This window comes from Zosterops lateralis (genome assembly GCF_965231275.1).
Source record: "Zosterops lateralis genome assembly, chromosome: 3".
Classification (NCBI taxonomy): domain Eukaryota; kingdom Metazoa; phylum Chordata; class Aves; order Passeriformes; family Zosteropidae; genus Zosterops; species Zosterops lateralis.
In genome coordinates, this window is record NC_139764.1 from 35237710 (window position 1) to 35256608 (window position 18899).

Sequence of the window (18899 nt, forward strand, 5' to 3'; positions counted from 1 at the left end):
CATTATTGTAAACAAATCAATATCAAAAATTACCACTTCACTCACCCTTAGAAAGAGCTTTAGACAGATTCCAATCAAAATAGCTGTTTAATATTTGGTCAAACTTGAACTAAAGTTCAAGTTTGTGTGTACCACACACAATGAGCTGGACAATGTAGCTATCTGAAGTATTACAGGAAGTACCAATTTCACAGATTTATTTTTTTCCTATTCATTTATTATTTAACTAGATTAAATGATATTTCATATTCATTGCACAAATGCCTCACTTAATCTATTTCCAGTTATTTACATACCAATAGAGGGTTCTTGAATAAGAGGAGATGCAGTGGCATTCAGGCTCTGAACCAGACTACCCAGCTCCTGGAGGGCACACACCATTACATGCTGGCTTGCAGCTACATCAGCAGCTCCTGATTTATTTTCACTGTTAGCATCATTCACTACTGCTTCTGCAGAAAAGAAAACAAGAGTGTCTTGCTTAATTACCATTTGAATCCCACTTGAGCATTCATAAGGCAGAAAGTGACGGTTTCATTTTGACATCATTCCTACATTAAAACAAAACCACAAGTCTAGTCATAGTGAGAACTAACAAAATTAACATATTCTGCAGGGAAAGAGTTTTATAGCTATTGGCCAAACACAGCTGTCCAAAGACCATAAAAAACAGATGCCCAGCAGCTATTAGGGATAGCAGAGTACTAAGAGGTATGATAAACAGTGTAACACAGTAAAAGCACTTATACAAAACACACATGCTGTATGCATGTATCTATACAAAACATAAAATCTTGACAAATCTAGACTCTGCATACAAATTTTCATGCATATATGTTCAGTGAAACTAAAGAAAAGACCTTTAGTAAATAATTAATCACAATTTCTAATCATCTCACTGTTACCCAATTGAGTTCCTTAATCCCATGGGATAATCTCCCACAAAATATCCCAGAAGCAGAAACCATCTCTTCAAAAAGGGAGTTCAGTACCAGCTTACTCTTTGTGTGTCTATTATAGAAGAAATTTAGAGAATGGTCTGCTGTATATGAAGGGAAGCAATTATGACCAAGTAAAAACCCTTGCCATTTTTCATCACATTCATGAGAAATCCTCAAGAAAATGAAAGTTCTTCAAATTATCCAAATACAAATATCCAAATTAATTTCCAGTAATTTAGACAAGGTGGCAGGAGGAGTATTTTCTGCAACTGTTTGAGAAGAAACAGCATTTTCAGTAGACTTGTTCTCCTGGAAGTAAAACTTTCTCATTGCTTACGGTAATGAGAAACCTTTTTAAGTTCCATGCCTACCCCATCAAAAAACAGTTACAAGAACCTGCAAAAGTCTCTAAATCCATTGCATTATGTTAAACATTGTTTGAAACTCAAATTAGATGGCACCAGAAAAGAAAGATAAGTTTGGTAAATAAAGTGATGTGTATTTCCAATTTACTCTTTTATATCTCCAGCTTGAGCTAATTCCTTTCACAAGTAGCAGATGCCAAGAGTTTTGTTAGCCCACTTAGTCATTCTATATTTTGCAAAGTTTTGCAAAGGGGTCATATTCCTCAGATTACATCGTTTTGGTCACAAAATCCAATTGGATAAGAGTATGGATATTAGCAGGGAGACATGAAGACCTTCAACACTGCTAGTAAAGAACTCTGCATGACTTTCAATACAACCTATCCCAAGACACATGGCAAATGCATAGTTTTCTTCTCCAGTTCCATTCTAGGCTTTTGGCAATGCATTTGCTATCTGAGATAACAAGCCAGTGTCATACAACCACTTTTGAAGCAGAACTCAACCTTTGAACATTTGAAACAGAAAACAGATGAACTATCCCTTCCCATAAGAACAAAATTACTCCTCACAGTAGAAGAAAGCAGTAAAATGACAGTAACTTTTCAACTGGTCTTGAATGAAGAAAAATGGTTCTCACCCACTGCCTTCATTTGTTTACCAATGGCTTGACATATTTCTTTGGCAGCTGCAATCTGTGCCTTCTCCCCCAGCAAGCTGCCCACAGTTGCTCTCAGGATGAAGGACACACATCTCCGAGAGTACACAGCCTCCACGTGGGTCTGAGTTGCACGAGGATGGGAGACCAGGTCGAGCACATGGGACAGAAACGTGGCGAAGTTGCGCTCCAGCCACTGCCCTCCCAGCGTCGTAACAAAGACAACGTAGGCCTGTGAATCCACAAGTCACACAGCAACACGATTAAAATAGAAACAAAAGATTATGTGCAACTACAGCCAGATTCGAGCATGGTGCACAACAGCAACACCAGTTTGCAACAAGCAACTCCAGCCTAATGAGGTTACTCAACATGAACCAATTCAGTATCCAAATCTTTGCTTCTGAAACTCAACTTTCTCCAGTATCAAGAGTAGCCCCTATACTGTGATGCATAAAATACCCTTGGGATGACAGCAAAAAAAACCCAGTTCATTGCTTTAAATGTGCCTCTTTCTAAAAAAGTTAAAAACACCACGTAAATAAAAGTAGTAAGATCAATGTGTTCTAGTTCACAATGAAAACCTGGCATATTCCCCAAGTTCACCTGAAAAAGGCTGAGAAAAAAATAAAGGGTTTCACAAAATAACCTATGGTCAAAGAATCTGGATTCTGGGAAGTTACTGTAGCATACTGAAATATGAGAATATTGAGTTAGAATGTCTGAACTTGATGAGATGCTGCCACCACCTTTCTCTCTCAGACAAGAGGAGCTCCCATATTCATCAGATTTCACCTACTCATGAGAGATATATGGAAAGAAGAAATGTAGTTTAACTAATCTGAGCTGCAGCTGAGAAGGGAGCCACAAAGGAGTAACCTCTCTAAAAATAAACTAGATTTTAAAAAGGAACTAGTCTTTAACATACCAAGTTTTCAAATATTTTTGCAAGATAATCTCACCTAATACACACTGATCAAATAAGTTTTCCTTAGCTCGTATTTTAATCTATTGTTACTGCATATCAATAATAAAAGAAAGTAGATTGGTGAATGATACCGCATGTACACCTCACAAAACAGAAGAGTCAAATTAGACCTGTAAATTAGCTCATACAGAAATGTAGAGCAGAAATGTGTATTTTTCCTACTACAAGGGTTACAATTATGTATAAATTTTACTTCATTAAAAAAATTACAAACCTGGGTAACACCAACTCGCACTTCCCTATTGACAGATCCTCCTACTTTTAACATCTCTCCACCACTCTTGAGGAAACCAGATCCCCCTCGCAGAAATCCCGTGGCCATGAGCTCCAAGACCTCCTCAAGTGTGGCTCTCTTCACATTTTGCCGCATCACTTTTTAAAAAGAAAAGTAATAATTTGTTTCCAAAGTTCCAACCAACAAAAGCAATGATCTTGAAACCAGACTTCTTAATTCAAAACTGTCTTGCAAAAACAAATCTACCCAATATTTCAGATAAAAATTTGCTCACACACTTAAAAAATAAGCCACTTCTCCCAAACGATTATTGATAGTTTGCTCTGTCTTTTCTTTGTATGACTACAGCAGAGATTCTGCACTCTTTTTAGCTTATTGTTAGTAAAAACAAACAATCCACCCATAGGCTTCCATCTACTGGAGCAACAATGTGTCGTGCAGCACTGTCATGTAACAGAGTACTACTGAAGGTGCAACCAAGGCTGCCAATGTAGGGATGGAATCCAGAAGGGCTCGTACCTGTTGCTTGTTTTGGTATCAGTGCTGTAGCCATGACTGTCCCCAAAAGCTTTGACACTGCAACTCGCACACCATAGTTTGAGTTTTCCAGAGCTTTAAAGCACAATGTTGCAACATTCTCTAGTTCAGCTGTCCACATAAATACTGCTTCATTCTGTAATTCCAGCAGACACTATAGGAAAAATAGACTTGCTAAGCACCAGGAGACCATTCTTACATTTTATCTATATATCAGACTGCAATTGTCAGGTTTATTCAGAAAATATTTTAATACGAAAATTTCAAGAATTAATTTACACACACTCTCTGATATGTCAACTATCTTAGCTGAGTAGAATCAGAAGAGTCATGGAATACGTAAATTGAAAAACTAAAAGAAAGCTCAACACAAGAACCATGTTACCAAAAACCTCCCCCACTGAGGCTCACAGATAACATATCCTATCTCATATTTTTTATCAAGATGGTACATATCACGTTTTTATATCAAGAAGATACAGCGCTACAGTACCTGTGAAATCAGTCAAAGGTCTGAGCCTGCAGTGTAAACTAGTAATCTTGTCCAACTAATTATCAAATTTCCCTTCCTAAACAACAGGTCCCAGTTCAAGTGCAGGTAGCCCCCAGTACCTGAGCACAGGGGTTTGTGTGACTGCTGAGAAGAGACCCACCTTGGCCACTGCACAGCGAACAGCCATCGATCTGTCCGTCAGCAGAGACCGCGCGTTCTTGTAAATATCCCGGTGACAAGAAGCTGCTGCTCCTCCAAGCCCATTGAGGACCTTCTGCAAACTCATCAGAATTTCACTGCGGCCCTGAGACTGCACACACACAAAAACATTGATGCAAAAATGTGGACACAGCAGTTACATTAAGAACCAGGTGTATACTTTTGCATTTTCCTGCTTCTGTGCAGGAATGTTTTTGCAAGCATTGAAATTGAAGGTGTACACAGTTGATATGCAGCTGATTTTAAATAGAACTAAACACCATATACAGATTTTCTTGAAGTCCCTCAGTTGTCACATAAATTGAGCCCAGGCAACCCAACAAACTGGCTCTAGGTAAAATGCTCCTGCACTGCCCCACTGTTTATCAACTGCAGACTTGGGAGAAAAAAGAAAAAGCAGCTGGTAAGAGAGAATGGGAAGCCCAGGTAAGTTAGCAGCTTTGTGCTATACCTGCACACAGGCAAATACTTACAATCTGAGAGCACACACAGACACAAAAACAAATAAATAAATAATCACACAGTACAACAACATGGCTGAAGAAAACAGCTGCCACCACAAGATCCACACAGTCAGTATTCCAACGTGTCCCAACAGAGATATTTGCATAAAATCAGACCCACTGACAGCCCAGGATACATTCTCTCAATATTATGACAGGCTCTCACTTTTCAGGGCACAATGTATTCTGCTCACATGCAGAGTAACAACTTCCCTACAAAATTTAAGTATTCATTATTACTTTTTAGAACTGAATGTCTATTCAGAGTACATGGGCAAAAATCCTAACACAATAGTTAGAAATGACAGATAGTCATTCCTGAATCTTAATTATTGATGCCACTATGAAGTAACTATTACAATATTCATATGATAAAGTCTAAACTCTCTGTAGTAGACTTGAAACTAGCTAGGTAAGTGATTTTCATCCTTCAATGCAGAAGAAAAACAATCTAGACAATTTGGCAAACACTTCTGGAGGAAGTAGGTTTCAGTTTAAAATGGAATTAAGACCACATAAATAAACTGAAACTTACCTCTGCACTTTTCAGAGACTTTAACAGATTATTCACAGTTTCTGGAAAAGAACTACCCAGCATTCTGCCCATTTTTTCATAAAATGCTCCAACACATGCCACAGCAGCCCTATGAGGAAACAGAGAAAAAGAGTACACATATTATTGTATCATCCAAATGAAAGCAAATAGTTAAATAGAAATGTATGTTCTAATCAACATTGATGAATAGAAGTCTTTTTGCTACCCACTACTTTTACTGGCTGTTAAACATGGTCCATTTAAATAATTTTTTTGTTTACCAAAAAAAAGTAATAAAAAAGTTACCATCTTTTAAGTATATAAATGTATTTGAAAAGGTGTTACTATAGGGTCTACACAGAGTGAAAAATTCTGGAGAAAAAAAAGATGGGCTGAAATCTCAGCAAGATTAGGATTTTGTATTTCAATAAACTGTCTCTTTTCCAAGCACCTGCAAGAAAGCCCCAACCTGTAATATACCCTGACTGTAGATACTGAATTGTGGGGTTTTTCAAGACTAAGAACTTAAAATGCAGAAATTATTGCATAACATAAGAAAATTTACAGGCACTGTAAAATTTCTGAATTTATAAACAGTTATTTATATGTTTTTCTTGCTCTGTCATTTGAGATTAGGAATATGTAGTTACCACTACATTGCAGTTATATATACAAACTGTTTCAGGACAGTCACAGAAGCAGCTCCTGAAAACATGCACTTTTTCATCACAAAGAATGAGACTTTTTTTAAAATCTGCATTTGCTGGCTAAATAGTTTTTTAGCAAAGTTACATCACAAACTCATTAGAGCCTCCCCCTTAATGGGCATGTGTCCATTAAAAAAACCTGCTGGACTGTGACTTGGTAGCATAAATTTCAGAGCATATTATAGTAGAAAACATTTCCGACTTATATAAATTCCTCACACAGCTGCAAGAGCTAGAAATAAGAGGACAGTATCTGCCCAAACGGTGACTACTTCAGATTTTATTGTCAAATCCTATTGTTGGCATAACATCTGAAGGCAAGACCAAATTTGAGTTCACTAAACACCGTGAACACAGGAAGCAGTACATGGGAAAGTATCAAAAACATTTTCAGTGGGAGTTGTTTGTGGCATTAACCAAATCCCTACCAATGGCACTGCTCTGATGACTAAAGATAAACTGGATCACACATCCATGTACACACATATCCATGTGTAGAGACTCTGCTTGAGAGACCTGGGCAGCTTAGCATGGTAGGGGAATAGAAAAGGCAATGTCTGATGGGGAAAAAAACTTGATTATTTAGTTACAATTCTCTAGGCACAGATAACACCTTGGTTTGACAATCTGTGTGTTCCACCTTTAATGGTGGACACTTGAGCACAATCAGCAGTAATTCCACTGGTGGAATGCCTTCATTAACTGTTATCCTCTCCATGCCATAAGTAGGTGAAGAGTCATAACATAGTACCTTGCCTAGAGAAAATCATTTCACTGTCACACAGACATGTATGTGTCACCTTTGAGTCCTGCCCTGCCCAATCCCAATCCAGTGCTTTTCTCTGCTATCTATATCAAGCATATGTAACTCCAAACAAGCACACAAAATAAAAGTGTAAAACATAGCATGCACATATACAGGCAGATTCTTCTGTAATATCCAGGACCGCTTGGCTTAAAAAATCATTCCCCCTTTCCCCAAAACATACAGTTTAGTGGGCAGGTAGGCTGCAGTATCATCTTTGCTCTTGATGATGTCATTACACTTGTCAAGTGTCTGAAAAACAGTAAATGTGTCTCCAATACTGTAGAGAGCAGCAAGATTTTTTGCAAGCAGCTTCCGTGTGGGTGGCCCAGGGGAACTGCTGATGAGTCCTGTTAGCTGCTCTACAAGTTTCTTCTGTTTTTCCTTGACATCTGTCTGTTAACAGACCAAAAATAAATAAGAAAAGTAGTTTAATCCTCTGTGTTGCTTCTAACACCCAGAAAAATCTACAAGAAATGGAAGTAAATCTTATACCACTCCCAATTGTATGTAACTCAGCAAATTGCTTGTCTCAGAGAGATACGAGAAACATTCAATAACAGCAGAGACAGATGCTAAATGCCCAAAATTAGCTGCTGTCCTATTGAATGTTTACTTTTCAAAAATACTTACTAGCTGCCTACTGACTGCCTATAATTAAACACTTAAAATCTACAGATTAGCACAGAGACTTTTCAGGCTGAATCTGAAACCATACAGCTACTATCTGGCCATTACTAGTCAACTTTCTCTGGCATGAAACTATTACAAATGCTTTTTAAAAGAAAGTTTCTTTAGAAAGAAATGGGGAGGAAACCCATTAAATTACCTTGTTGGCAGCTACCAGCACTTTATCCAAAAATCTCAACCATTCAAAGATGAAAACTGGTCTCTTTGCTTCTGTGATTTGAGCTAATGCTTCTTCGTTCAGTAGCAAACTATGAGCCAGCTCCATAATGGATTAAACTCCAATTTTATTGCAAATTTGTGTAGAAACTCTAAAATAAAAATGTAAATATTAGTATAAAGTACAATGCATCAGTACAAAGCTCTGAAAATCGAATGAAAATGTTCAGCTTGCTTAGACTTGTCTTAGCTAAACAGTCCCACATAAAAGCCGCTACATATTTACAAACTGAGTCCAGTCATTAGTATTTCAGGAAATAGAGCAGTTAATTGTTAAAAGAGCACCTACAGGCAATTTCAGGGTACAAATTCTCAGCCAAGAAAAACATACCAAAGTCCCTGTTTAAAGAAAGTAAAGAAATCATCTGTCTCCACTTAGAAGAAAGAGAAAAAGGATTGTTGTGAGTCAAGGCTCTTGTGCACGCTCCCAAAGCTGGGGCATGAACCTGGCCCCCTTCTCACCACCCCTCAACAAACGAGCTGAGCCTACCACAAGTAGGAATTTCCAGCCAATGCAAGTTTGGGAGAAGCAGGAACAGTGATAGGATTCAGCATCACTGATCCAAGTTCTCCCTGACCCCACCAGCCTTGCTTTAAGTGCTGAACAAGTAAGCTCCCTGAAATCCAGCAAGCCTTAGGGGTGACAGCCTAGAACACAGGACAGCAGCCAAAGACCTGCAGGTATCCCCAGCAGACAAAATCCTGCAGATGGAACACTGGTGATCCTGCTCAGTCAACGGGGGCTGGCATCAAAGCACTACAAAAAGCACACTATCAGTGTAAGGAAACACTCTGCCAACTTCATCTTAGCAAACCACCTGAAAAAAAGTGTAGCTATTCAATGCAAAGCTGAAAGAAGGGGAAAACCCACAAAATCTACCTAAAATCACAACATTAAATCAACCACCTCCAGCAAAAAGAAACCCAAAAAGCAAAAATGCTACCCAGCCCCGAAACCTGAATACAGTGATGCTGAAACTAGGATCTCAGGCAAAACAGAGAAAGCAACACAACTACAGAGTATTATGTAAGACATCAGCTTTCAACAGACATCATCTTTTTGACAGCTGCACTGCTCCACTTGTGCTTTCAAGAGCTCATAGCTGCTTCCTCATTCACGGTCAAATTCAACAAATTCTTAAAGTCAAATGAAGTGACTTAAAGTGCTTTTTTTTTAACCGTCCCCAAATGAGACATTAGTAAGGTGACATATTAATTATAGTTCTAAGAACACCTTAATGATTTGGTCCTGATGAAGGAAAAGCATCACAATGTCTTTAATGTTAAGGTTGTTCCCTGCATTTCAGCACTTTGCACATTTTTCACTGCAAAGGTGAAAGAGCCACATATGGAGCACACACAGCCCTCCCTAACGCCTCTAAAGACATTTTTTGTGTTTTCTTTACATTTATAAAGAACTGAGAAAGCACTGCCTGTCAATAACTCAGACACATCACCTCAAAACACCTTTACATGAGAGCAGAGAGAGATGCAATGAATGATGGCACCGTGATTCTTTGGATATCATCCCAGAGATTTGCACTGTTTGTCACACCCACACAGCACATAAATACCGTCAGTTCTGCTGGACAGCACAGCTCATTATTCCTTTTCCTCCCCACACAAAAGGTTTAATTTGCCCCTGGCCATAAGAACCATGGACATCTTATGCACCTTCCCCACACTCCTGTACTGCTTCATCTAAAATTAAGAAAAAACAGGGTCTAAGCAACAAAACCTGCACATACCTTCAGCTGAGCTGGTGAAGCACAAGGCATCAGACACAAGAACAATCACACAAACAATCAGCCAACTGAACAGTCAGTGTAACACGGAGCTGCACAGGCAGACAACCCAAAGCTCACTGACACTGCCCAAAGGTTTGCTCCAAAAAACAAGGAAAAGCCTGGTGATGCTGGTACGGATCTTGCGGTGAATGCTACAAGAAATAGATGCACTGTGATCTCCCGCAGGATGCAGAGCCAAAGCCGATCAAAGCCAACCAGCACCAGTGAGGTATGTCAGAGCATTACAGACACGAAACCGTTCAGATGTGCTAAAATTCCTTTCTATTCCCCAGCTGTTTTCCTATGCCTAAGCCAACTTTCCGTTCCTTCATCACGCGCGCACTCCAGTGGAGCGAGAGAGCCGAGAAAAGGCAAGTTCTGGGGAATCACACGCTGCTGGAGGACTCCATCGGGTGAAAAGGTTTCCGCGCCTGGGGAAAACCCCCGACGTGTATCGGCTACTTTGATAACCTGCAGCAGCTCAAAGGGCAGGATGCCTGGGTCTGAAAGCCCCTCAGGAGGCAGCGCCGCGGTGCAGCACTGACCGGCCGCCAGGGAACGATGCTCGGGCGGTGAGGCCGAGGGAAGGGGCGCTGCCGGGGGAAGGGACGCTGCCCGCCGCCCCCGGGCCCGCAGCCCCGCACACACCGGCCCCACACGCCGCCAAGGCCGAGGGGCAGCGCGGGCCTGCCCCGCTCCCCGCAGCCCCGGGCCGGGCCCCTCAGGGTCACTTACGCTCCTCCCGTGCGGCGGCCGGTCCCGCCAGCCCCGGCGCCGCTCACGGACAGGACGGACAGGTGTGTGCGCGCTGCGCCGCGCTCGCCCCCGGCCTCGGCACCATCACTGGCGGGCTCAGCCCCCGCCGTACCCGGGAGGGGCGTTATGGGGACACAAGCGGCGCTGCCCCAGGCCGGCCCCGGCGCGGACGGAGCGCGGAGACACCGCGGCCGCGCAGCAGGAAGCGGGAGAGGCGCAGGCGCCGGCGGGCGGGGCGGGCCCGCGCAGGCGCCGCGTCAGGGCCCGGTGGGTGTGCGGGGCCCGAGCCAGGTCAGGGCCCGGTGGGTGTGCGGGGCCCGGGCCGCTCCCGCCGCCGGACCCGCTCCCGGCCCTTGGCTGCAGCCTGTGGGGCTCCCGGGCTTGGAGGCGGCGCGGGTGCCCCAGGGCTGGCAGGGGGCAGCCAGGCCCAGCCCAGCCCAGCCCGGCGGGTTTCAGGTGTTTTCGTGGCTCGGCCCCTCCGTGCCCGCCTCACAAGGGAGGCGCAGAGAAATAAAATGCTCGGTGACACGCACTGACGGCGTCCATAGCCCAGGCGTCGGCATAGAGGCGTGCTAAGCATGGAGGGAGATGAAGAGGAAGACTATATGTCTGATTTGTTTATTAAGTAAGTAGGTAGTTCTTTTTTTTTTCTTTTTTTTTTTTTTTTTTTTCACTCCTCTCAAGTGATTGTAAACCTGTTTTTAAAAAAACAAAGCGCTAATGTTTGCTGGAATTGCTAACTCGCAGGCAGGATGTAAGGCCCGGCTTGCCCATGGTGAGGCGGGTGAAGGAAGCGATTCAGAAAGAAGAAAAGCAAAAAGAAGCCAATGAGAAGAACAGACAAAAAAGCATAAAAGAAGAAGAAAAAGAGAGACGGGACTTGGTACTGAAAAGTGCGTTGGGCAACGAGAACAAAGGATTTGCTTTGCTCCAGAAGATGGGCTACAAGAGTGGTCAAGCCCTTGGCAAGAGTGGTAAGTTTGTCACTCTCTGAAGTGCATTTCTGTATTCAGCTACACCTTAATATTTGACACACTGCAGCTGTCACTTAATCTGTTGACAGGTCAGTAAGTGCTTTTTGGAGAACCACAGCATTACAGAACTGTGAAGGTGCTGTGAGAGAAGAAAATATGAGAGCAAGAATAAGATTGTACTAGTTTTACTCTTTACTGACTTACTGAGGGATGTAAGGGAAGAGCAGCACTTGCAGCTCAATAAATGCACTTGTATACACTACAGGAATTCCATTAAGAATGTTTTGATGGTTTTGCAAAGCTAATAGCCGTCAAAAAAACATTAGACCCTCTTGAAATTTATAGCTGGATTGTGAAAAAGAAACAGTGCACACTGGCCTACCTTTATGAAGCCTTAATGAAGTAAAATCAGTAAAACAAGGAATCAATAACTGCTGTGCCAGTTCAGCATCTCTGGCAGACAATCACAATGAACTGGCTCAGACAGATTCTTTTTATTCTTCATCATTGTTGTGAGATTGCAGAATGAAAATGCTCCAGAAGGCAGTAACAAAGCAGTCTTCATCACAGGCATGTTGCACCTGTCACATCAACACATTTTCTTTCACTTTGGTCCTGTGACAAAAAAAGTACATAGGATTCCAGCAGACAAGCCAAAAAAGAGAGGGAGTTTCCAGTACAGCTGTTTCATTTGTAGTGCACTAAATGTATGTTGATTGGGAAGTTTTCAACTTCCGAACAAAAAAAAATCACAATAATGGCAAAAGCAGCTTGCCTGCTTGAATGTACTGCACAAATCATAGTTTGAGAAAAGCTCAAGGGTTTTTAATTGACATATTTTTTTCTCTTACAGGAGAAGGCATTGTTGAACCTATTCCTCTGAACATAAAAACAGGTTTGTGGTGCTTTCTGATTTATTTAGCTGGATATCAGAGCTTCTCAACTGCTTACATTCATCTTTTGAACTTACATAGGCAGAAGTGGGCTTGGTCATGAGGAATTAAAAAAGCGAAAAGCTGAAGAAAAACTGGAAAACTATAGACAGAAACTCCATATGAAAAAACAAGCAAATGAACAAGCTGCAGATCAGTTCAGGTAAAGTCATACAACTGGTATTCCAAGCAGTGTCTAAATAGCAATTCTTTTTATGCTTGATATTTGGTTATTCTTTTAAATTGCTACTATTTTTGAATGTTTTGAATGAAAGGTGAGAGTTACAATACAGACTAATTGTTTCTCAGTTCTAAATCAAAACTAGATGAACACTGTAATGCTAAAACCACGTGCTGCACCATTTGTAATTGTTAATAACAGAAACAATATACATACTAACTTTTCTCAAGTCATATGCAGCTTTTTAAATTGAAGAAACGTATATTTTGAAATACAAAATCCACAGATATTCCTGAGCAATGTTGATACAATGGTTTTAGAAGTCAGGGTACATTTTTTAAAGATTGTATTGTTTTGATTTTCTCCTGGTTTGCCTGTAATATATGGAGAAGAGCAGCTTAGGAAAGGCTGTGTCTTTTGCAGATGTTCAGTGAACCACTTTTTTATGTCTTAGGAAAACCTGATGAAGAAACAGTGTAGTGTGGTCAAAAAATGTATCTTGAAGGTATAATTCCCAAAAAGTACAAGTGTGCTCCCACAGAAATAATGTCCAAATTACTTCTTAACTTCAGTGTTGTTCAGGTCTGAGAAAATCAGTAGGAATAGAATCTTAGATTTTCGGGTTTTGTAAAGCTGTGGACTGTAATACATCTGTCACTGTGTGTCTGGCTGCTTATTGACCTCTGCTTGTCCTTAACAGAATAAGATTCAAAACCAAACAAGAAGAACGTAAGATGGAAGGGGACCTGCGAAAAAGCCAGAGGGCCTGCCAGCAATTAGATATGCAAAAAGTGAGACCTGGGGGTTTTCTGGGGGGTTGGAAGGAACACTTAGAGGTTAGAGATACAGGTTACAATGTAGTGGTTCAGTTCTTGGAAGTTCTTTAAAATTGTGGCCTGACTAGCTTCAGGTCTTGATGTTTGGCAACACTTCAGTCCTCTTTGAAATATTTCAAAGTCTACGTTTGTACCATTAAGATAATTGAAGGTGCACACCAACCTCATGTTAATTTATGTGAGGACCTTTGTTTTTGCTTCTGCATTCTTGTGGTTACTTCTAAGCTGTTTGCATATCTTCCAGTAGCCAGTATCAGGCCATGCTAAATAATGGTGCTGTTTGCTTTAAGTGAGGGAGCAACAGCATCACTCAGTGATTGACATTGGGAATGAACTCTGGAACTCATCTTGTTCAGCCTTCCTCCTCAAGCAGAGCCATTTAAAGCAGGTTGTCCAGGACCAGGCAGATCTTTAGTATCTCCAAGAATGGGGATCATCATTGAGGGAAGGAGCAGATTCACCAAAGTAGCATTAAAAAAAAAACAAACAAACAAAACCCCACACAAAACTAAGTACCTTCCACTTGCAAGGAATAATATGAGTAACAGCAGTGAACTACTATGAATTTTTTCCACTGAAAACTTAAAGAATTTTTTTTTCCCTCTTAACCAGGTGGAGACTAATACCACCTCACAAGTTCTGTTGAGATTATTCAATACTACTTAGTTAGCTCCAAATGAAGTCAGCTGAATTAAGCTTAGTTATCCTTGCTTACTTTTCTTCCTTTAACTTTACCTGCGGTGAATTAGGAAGCACTAAGTGATCTCTTGATACAGTAACTTGGGGCAGCATGTCTTCAATTGATAAACAAGCTCACAGGCTTGGTGTGAGATGTTACTGTGTAGCCTTGCACATACCAAACAGATGAAATAGAACTAGGTGTTAGCATTGGCATGCATTCCATTGTTTAAAAAACAAAGAAGTGAATAATCCTTCTTGTAGAGGACTGTACTTACCAACAACTTCAGTAATTCTTGGTAATACTATACATGCAAGTTTTAAATGGTAACAGTTCACACTTCCTAGGAATTAGTTTTATCCAGCGTTTTACAAGAAAACCTACAAAGTTAACTTCCATTTAAATCCCTTGTTATTTAAGGATATTGATGTTCCCAAGGAGACTTGGTTTTGGATTGAACCTGAAGAGGAAGACAAAAAGGATGAGGAAGACAAGGAGGATGAATGCACAAGCTCAGACTTAAGTGTAAGCTCTTCAACCAAATTAATTGCTCAATTCAGAATTAAACTTAATATTCCTTGAAACAGTATGTATGTATACATACATGTATAAAGGATGTATGTGTACATGTTTCCCATGCTGTAAAGGGCCCCTTTGCAATCCCAGAGCAGTGACTTTTATAGCAGTTACATAATAAAATGTAAAACATTAAACCACCGGTTTATTGTTCATCTGTTTTGAGGCTGATCTTTGAAAAAAATAGCATAGAAATTAAATTCTGAACATTTTTGTGCCTTAGCCATGATATGCAGTTATTTGCTTTTGAGCTTTTATTTTGGATGTCTCATCTCATGTCTGAGGTTGAAGTTTAGAGTTACTAATTAATTTCTGAAGATGCTTAACAGATTATCTCAAAATGGAGATTGGAAATACATATTTTTAAGATCTAGATTACAGAACTGTTGCTAGCCTTATGTGTTGGATTGGCAGGGATTAGGTGTGAAAAAATTCACAAAAGATACCATCTACATGAAATCGGGTAGCTAAGTAACATTTTTAGCTCTCTCTCTTCAGTGCAGGTTTCTTATCTGGAAAGAAGGATAAGCAAACAACAGCCATTAACTTTCCAGAGATCATGAATTCCTGTGCACTATTCTACAAATGTGGGAAACTTCATATCTGACTGGGCCACAGCCTTGTGTAGCTTTTCCACAGCATTAGGTTAAACACTTTATTTTAGCAAACCAGTAGCTCAAAGTGGTTTATGTCATGTGAGCCCCAGGTCATCACATACCTGTACATATCTCCAGGTATCAGAAAAGCTACACATCCTGACAGCCTATCTGAGAGAGGAGCACTTCTACTGCATTTGGTGTGGGACAACGTATGAAGGTGAGAGTGAACCAAGCTTTTGGAGGTGCTTTACTTTGCTTCTGCAGCTAAACTCCAGCTGTAGAATACATCCTTTGTGTTCCTCTTCCTGCAGCTTCCAAATCCACACAGCAAATTTTCCCTCCAGGCTGCTGGGTTTCAAACTACTTGGTACATATTGTTGTTGTGATTGTTAGCCAATTTTTAGGCTTATATCCAGAAAAACCAAAACCAACCAACCAAAAACCTCCACACAACAAAACACATCCAACCATACTGACATTTATTTGAATTTATATTGTAATTTGATTAGTTTTAAGAAAACATAATTCAGATATTAAAACCAATACCAGAAAAAGCTGCAAAAGCTGGCAGATGTTTCTGAAACAATCCAGTTTCACAGCACCAAAGAGAGTAGAATTTGTATTTGTTGTTTTAAAACAAATTTGAGAGTTACTAACATATAAACCTTGAATTCTATTTAAAATGTTCTGCATGGAATCTAGAAATATTTCTAGCAACCATTCTTTCCTTCCCTGAGCTGCAATTACTCACTTTTTTTCTGATTATCCTGTAGACACTGAAGATTTAGCTTCAAACTGTCCTGGAGACAGTGCTGCAGATCATGATTAAAGCCAGTCTAAAGGAAGGAGCCCTAGATAAGTATGTATAATTCATAGTATCTTTTATATTTTAAAAGGCTCAGAGCTGTGCCATACTCAAGAATTCATACCAAAGTATGCAGAAGATGAGTTTAAGTTGACAAGTTAAATTCTTATTTTCTGTTTGATGCACAAGTTAATAGGAATTAAAACTTAGTATTTGTAATTGAACTAACATAATTGAGAGGGAGATTAAGTCTTTCACATGTTTGTTTATGCACTGCCCAACTGGTAATAAAATTCAAATATGAGTAAAGGCATATAAGTATTGCCTGATCAGTTTATTGCATAATGTGTTAAACATGTGTTGGTTTTTTTTATCTTTACAGGGATGCCCAAATACCAGACTGGTTTTGCTTACTGTCTTAAACTTGGTGGGGGAAAAATGAGGTTATGAAACATGACAGTAACATTACTTGAGCCAATATTCTGTTGTATATAAAAGTGCATATTTTCCATAATTAAATAGAATTAAATCATGATGTGGGTTTTCATTTTTTACATAAAAATACATTTTAATAGACCTTTTATTTTTAGGGAACAGCAGTCACTACTCTAACTAGCCATTTATAAAAAGTCAATGCTGAAGTATACAAATACTATGCAGGGAAAATACATCAAAAACTACTGGGACAAACTCACTATTATTTAACAGCAAGAAGGTAACAATGCTACATTTCTCTGTCTAAAAACTGTAAAGGAAATGCAGCCAAGATATCAATTGTCACATATCAATTTTCTTATTATGAATAGTTTCATAGAATTGTTTAGGTTGGAATAGACCTTTATGATCATCAAGTCCAGCTATATGTTAATTTTATCTCAACAAGATTAAAGAGAAAAGCAGAAATAGTAGTATTTTGTCTGTAAGGATATGTAATTTCTCACAGAGCTTGAGTATTGGAAAGAAATACTGATTAGACTAGTGAAATACTTTATAAATTCCAGTCAAGGATAAGGTTAGGAAAGCATAAAGCCCTGATGGAATTCAGTCTGGCCAGGGATGGCAAGAAAAATATGAGATTCAAGAAAATCTAAAGAACCTAGAGGTGCACAAGTCCATGGACCTGCTGCCATGCATCCACTGGTCCTGAGGGAACTGACAAACAAAGTTGCTTGAGTTGGAGTTGTTCAGCCTGGAGAAGGCTCCAGGGAGACCTTAGAGCAGCCTTTCAGTACCTAAAGGGGGATGCCAAGAGAGCTGGAGAGTGACTTTTTCCAAGGGCAGATAGCAACAGGACAAGGGGGAATGGCTGCAAAGTGAAAGGTTGAGATTGAATATTAGGAAGAAATTCTTTCCTGTGAAGGTGATGAAGTACTGTAACAGGTTTCCCAGAGAAGCTGTGGATGCCCCTTTCCTAGCAGTGTTTAAAGCCAGGTTGGACAAGGCCTTGAGTAATGTCATCTAGTGGAAAGTGTCCCTGCTTTGGGTAGGGGAGTTGAAATTGGATGATCTTTAAGGTCCCTTCCAACCTAAACCATTTTATGATTCTATATATGATTCATGATAAAGTGAAAAAAAGAAAACAGTGTAAGGCCTTACAAAAGTATGCACAATCACATTCTTACTTAGCAACAAATACTTACACCAGAACATCAGTAATTTCCCTAAGAGTATAAATACATTCATTTGTATTCTTTCTTTTAGAGCAGTCACCCACTTTTAACCCATTTAACATTTCAGAAAAAGCATACAGTACTTCACATATTACCTTTTTTTTTTTTTTTTTTTGCTTAAAAATCCTTGCTCATTTGCCCTTACAGAGTTCTGTTGGCCCCACAGAATGAACAGTTTGACAAGACAGAGCTCAAAGAACCTCAAAGAAAACCTTCAAGCACCTGAAGGTCCAGTGTGCCTGTCTTTTCACACACACAGTTCTTGGAGTTCAGGCAAGGCTGAACTCCGAAGGATAAAAATGAAGAGTAACAGAGAACGTGCTGTTGCCTTTTGTGGGGCTGGCAGTGGGCACAGCAGAGGTACTCAGTACAGTTATTAAGGGTTAGGCATGCCTCAGTATTACAATAAGGGACTAAAACCTAGAAGCATGGGTATGTTTAAAGTGCTCTCTCAGCCTAGGATTACTGAGGCAATTGGAGAATTTTCCTATATTAATAGCATTTTGAATGTTCCTGTCCAAAAAAAAAAAAAAAAAACAACCATCAAAACCTAAAGTTTTCAAAAATTGAGATTTGTTTTAAACTAGATTTCCTAGAAGCTGAATGTTTAACATCTAAATTTTTAAGAAATCCTCATTTTACAAGTTTAAAGTCTAGAGCACTGAAGGTGCTAGGTCAGCAGCAGCTGTGAAGAGATGAGAAAACTCAACCTAAAGTACTGAAATTCAGTGAAGAATAACATGCACCTATTCCTAGTATCTTTTCTGCCAAAACTAGTCTTGGTATTAATGGGAGCATTTTGGTAATTACTAACAATATCACTGAACAAATCAAAGGTTTGAGTCACATAGCACCAGACAGCACTTCTTCCATGGAAAGCAATAGATAACCTTAAGGCATAACAGATGCAGCACATGGAGGGCTGTGCCACAACTCACTTAGCACTTTAGCACATCAACATAATCTTTGAGGAGGAAAGGAGTAGGTTCTATTACTTATTTTACAGAACACTCCAGCTCATCCACAAGCTATATTTCCAGGTAAATATTGTACATGATTTCTTGCAGAAGTGCCCTGTCCTGGTTGCAGCTGGCAGACACGAATGATGATGTGGCCAAGGAAAAGACACACCCCAGGTCTTGCTGTTGCTTCTGACATCTGTTGTCATTTCATCAATTGTAATAAATTCATTAAACTCTGGATTTATAAACA

General features: G+C 39.9%; 2 protein-coding genes across 3 annotated transcripts in view; one reads left to right on the forward strand and one right to left on the reverse strand.

Moving 5' to 3' along the window:
* The window catches only part of HEATR5B (HEAT repeat containing 5B), a 55224-nt gene extending 44754 nt beyond the window's left edge, over window positions 1-10470 (reverse strand). Inside the window, exons 1-9 of the mRNA XM_083857129.1 lie at window positions 10415-10470; window positions 7816-7984; window positions 7171-7382; window positions 5475-5583; window positions 4378-4527; window positions 3707-3878; window positions 3167-3324; window positions 1947-2196; window positions 297-452 (exon numbers count right to left, since the gene is read on the reverse strand). Of these exons, the coding sequence (XP_083713255.1) occupies window positions 297-452; window positions 1947-2196; window positions 3167-3324; window positions 3707-3878; window positions 4378-4527; window positions 5475-5583; window positions 7171-7382; window positions 7816-7941 (1333 nt within the window). The 5' untranslated portion in view covers window positions 7942-7984; window positions 10415-10470. The remainder of the gene's footprint in view (window positions 1-296; window positions 453-1946; window positions 2197-3166; window positions 3325-3706; window positions 3879-4377; window positions 4528-5474; window positions 5584-7170; window positions 7383-7815; window positions 7985-10414) is intronic.
* Window positions 10471-10728: 258 nt separating this feature from the next.
* On the forward strand, window positions 10729-18896 carry GPATCH11 (G-patch domain containing 11). Of its 2 annotated transcripts, none has more exons than XM_083857569.1 (9): window positions 10729-11060; window positions 11183-11409; window positions 12263-12304; window positions 12384-12504; window positions 13223-13313; window positions 14458-14562; window positions 15348-15429; window positions 15986-16071; window positions 18755-18896. In XM_083857569.1, exons 1-8 carry the CDS (start codon window positions 11014-11016, stop codon window positions 16039-16041), a joined length of 771 nt encoding a protein of 256 aa, XP_083713695.1. In that variant the 5' UTR covers window positions 10729-11013; the 3' UTR covers window positions 16042-16071; window positions 18755-18896. The 2 variants fall into 2 exon arrangements, with proteins under 2 accessions (XP_083713695.1, XP_083713694.1); XM_083857568.1 differs by lacking the exon at window positions 18755-18896 and adding an exon at window positions 16400-16550.
* The last annotated feature ends 3 nt before the right edge of the window (window positions 18897-18899 follow it).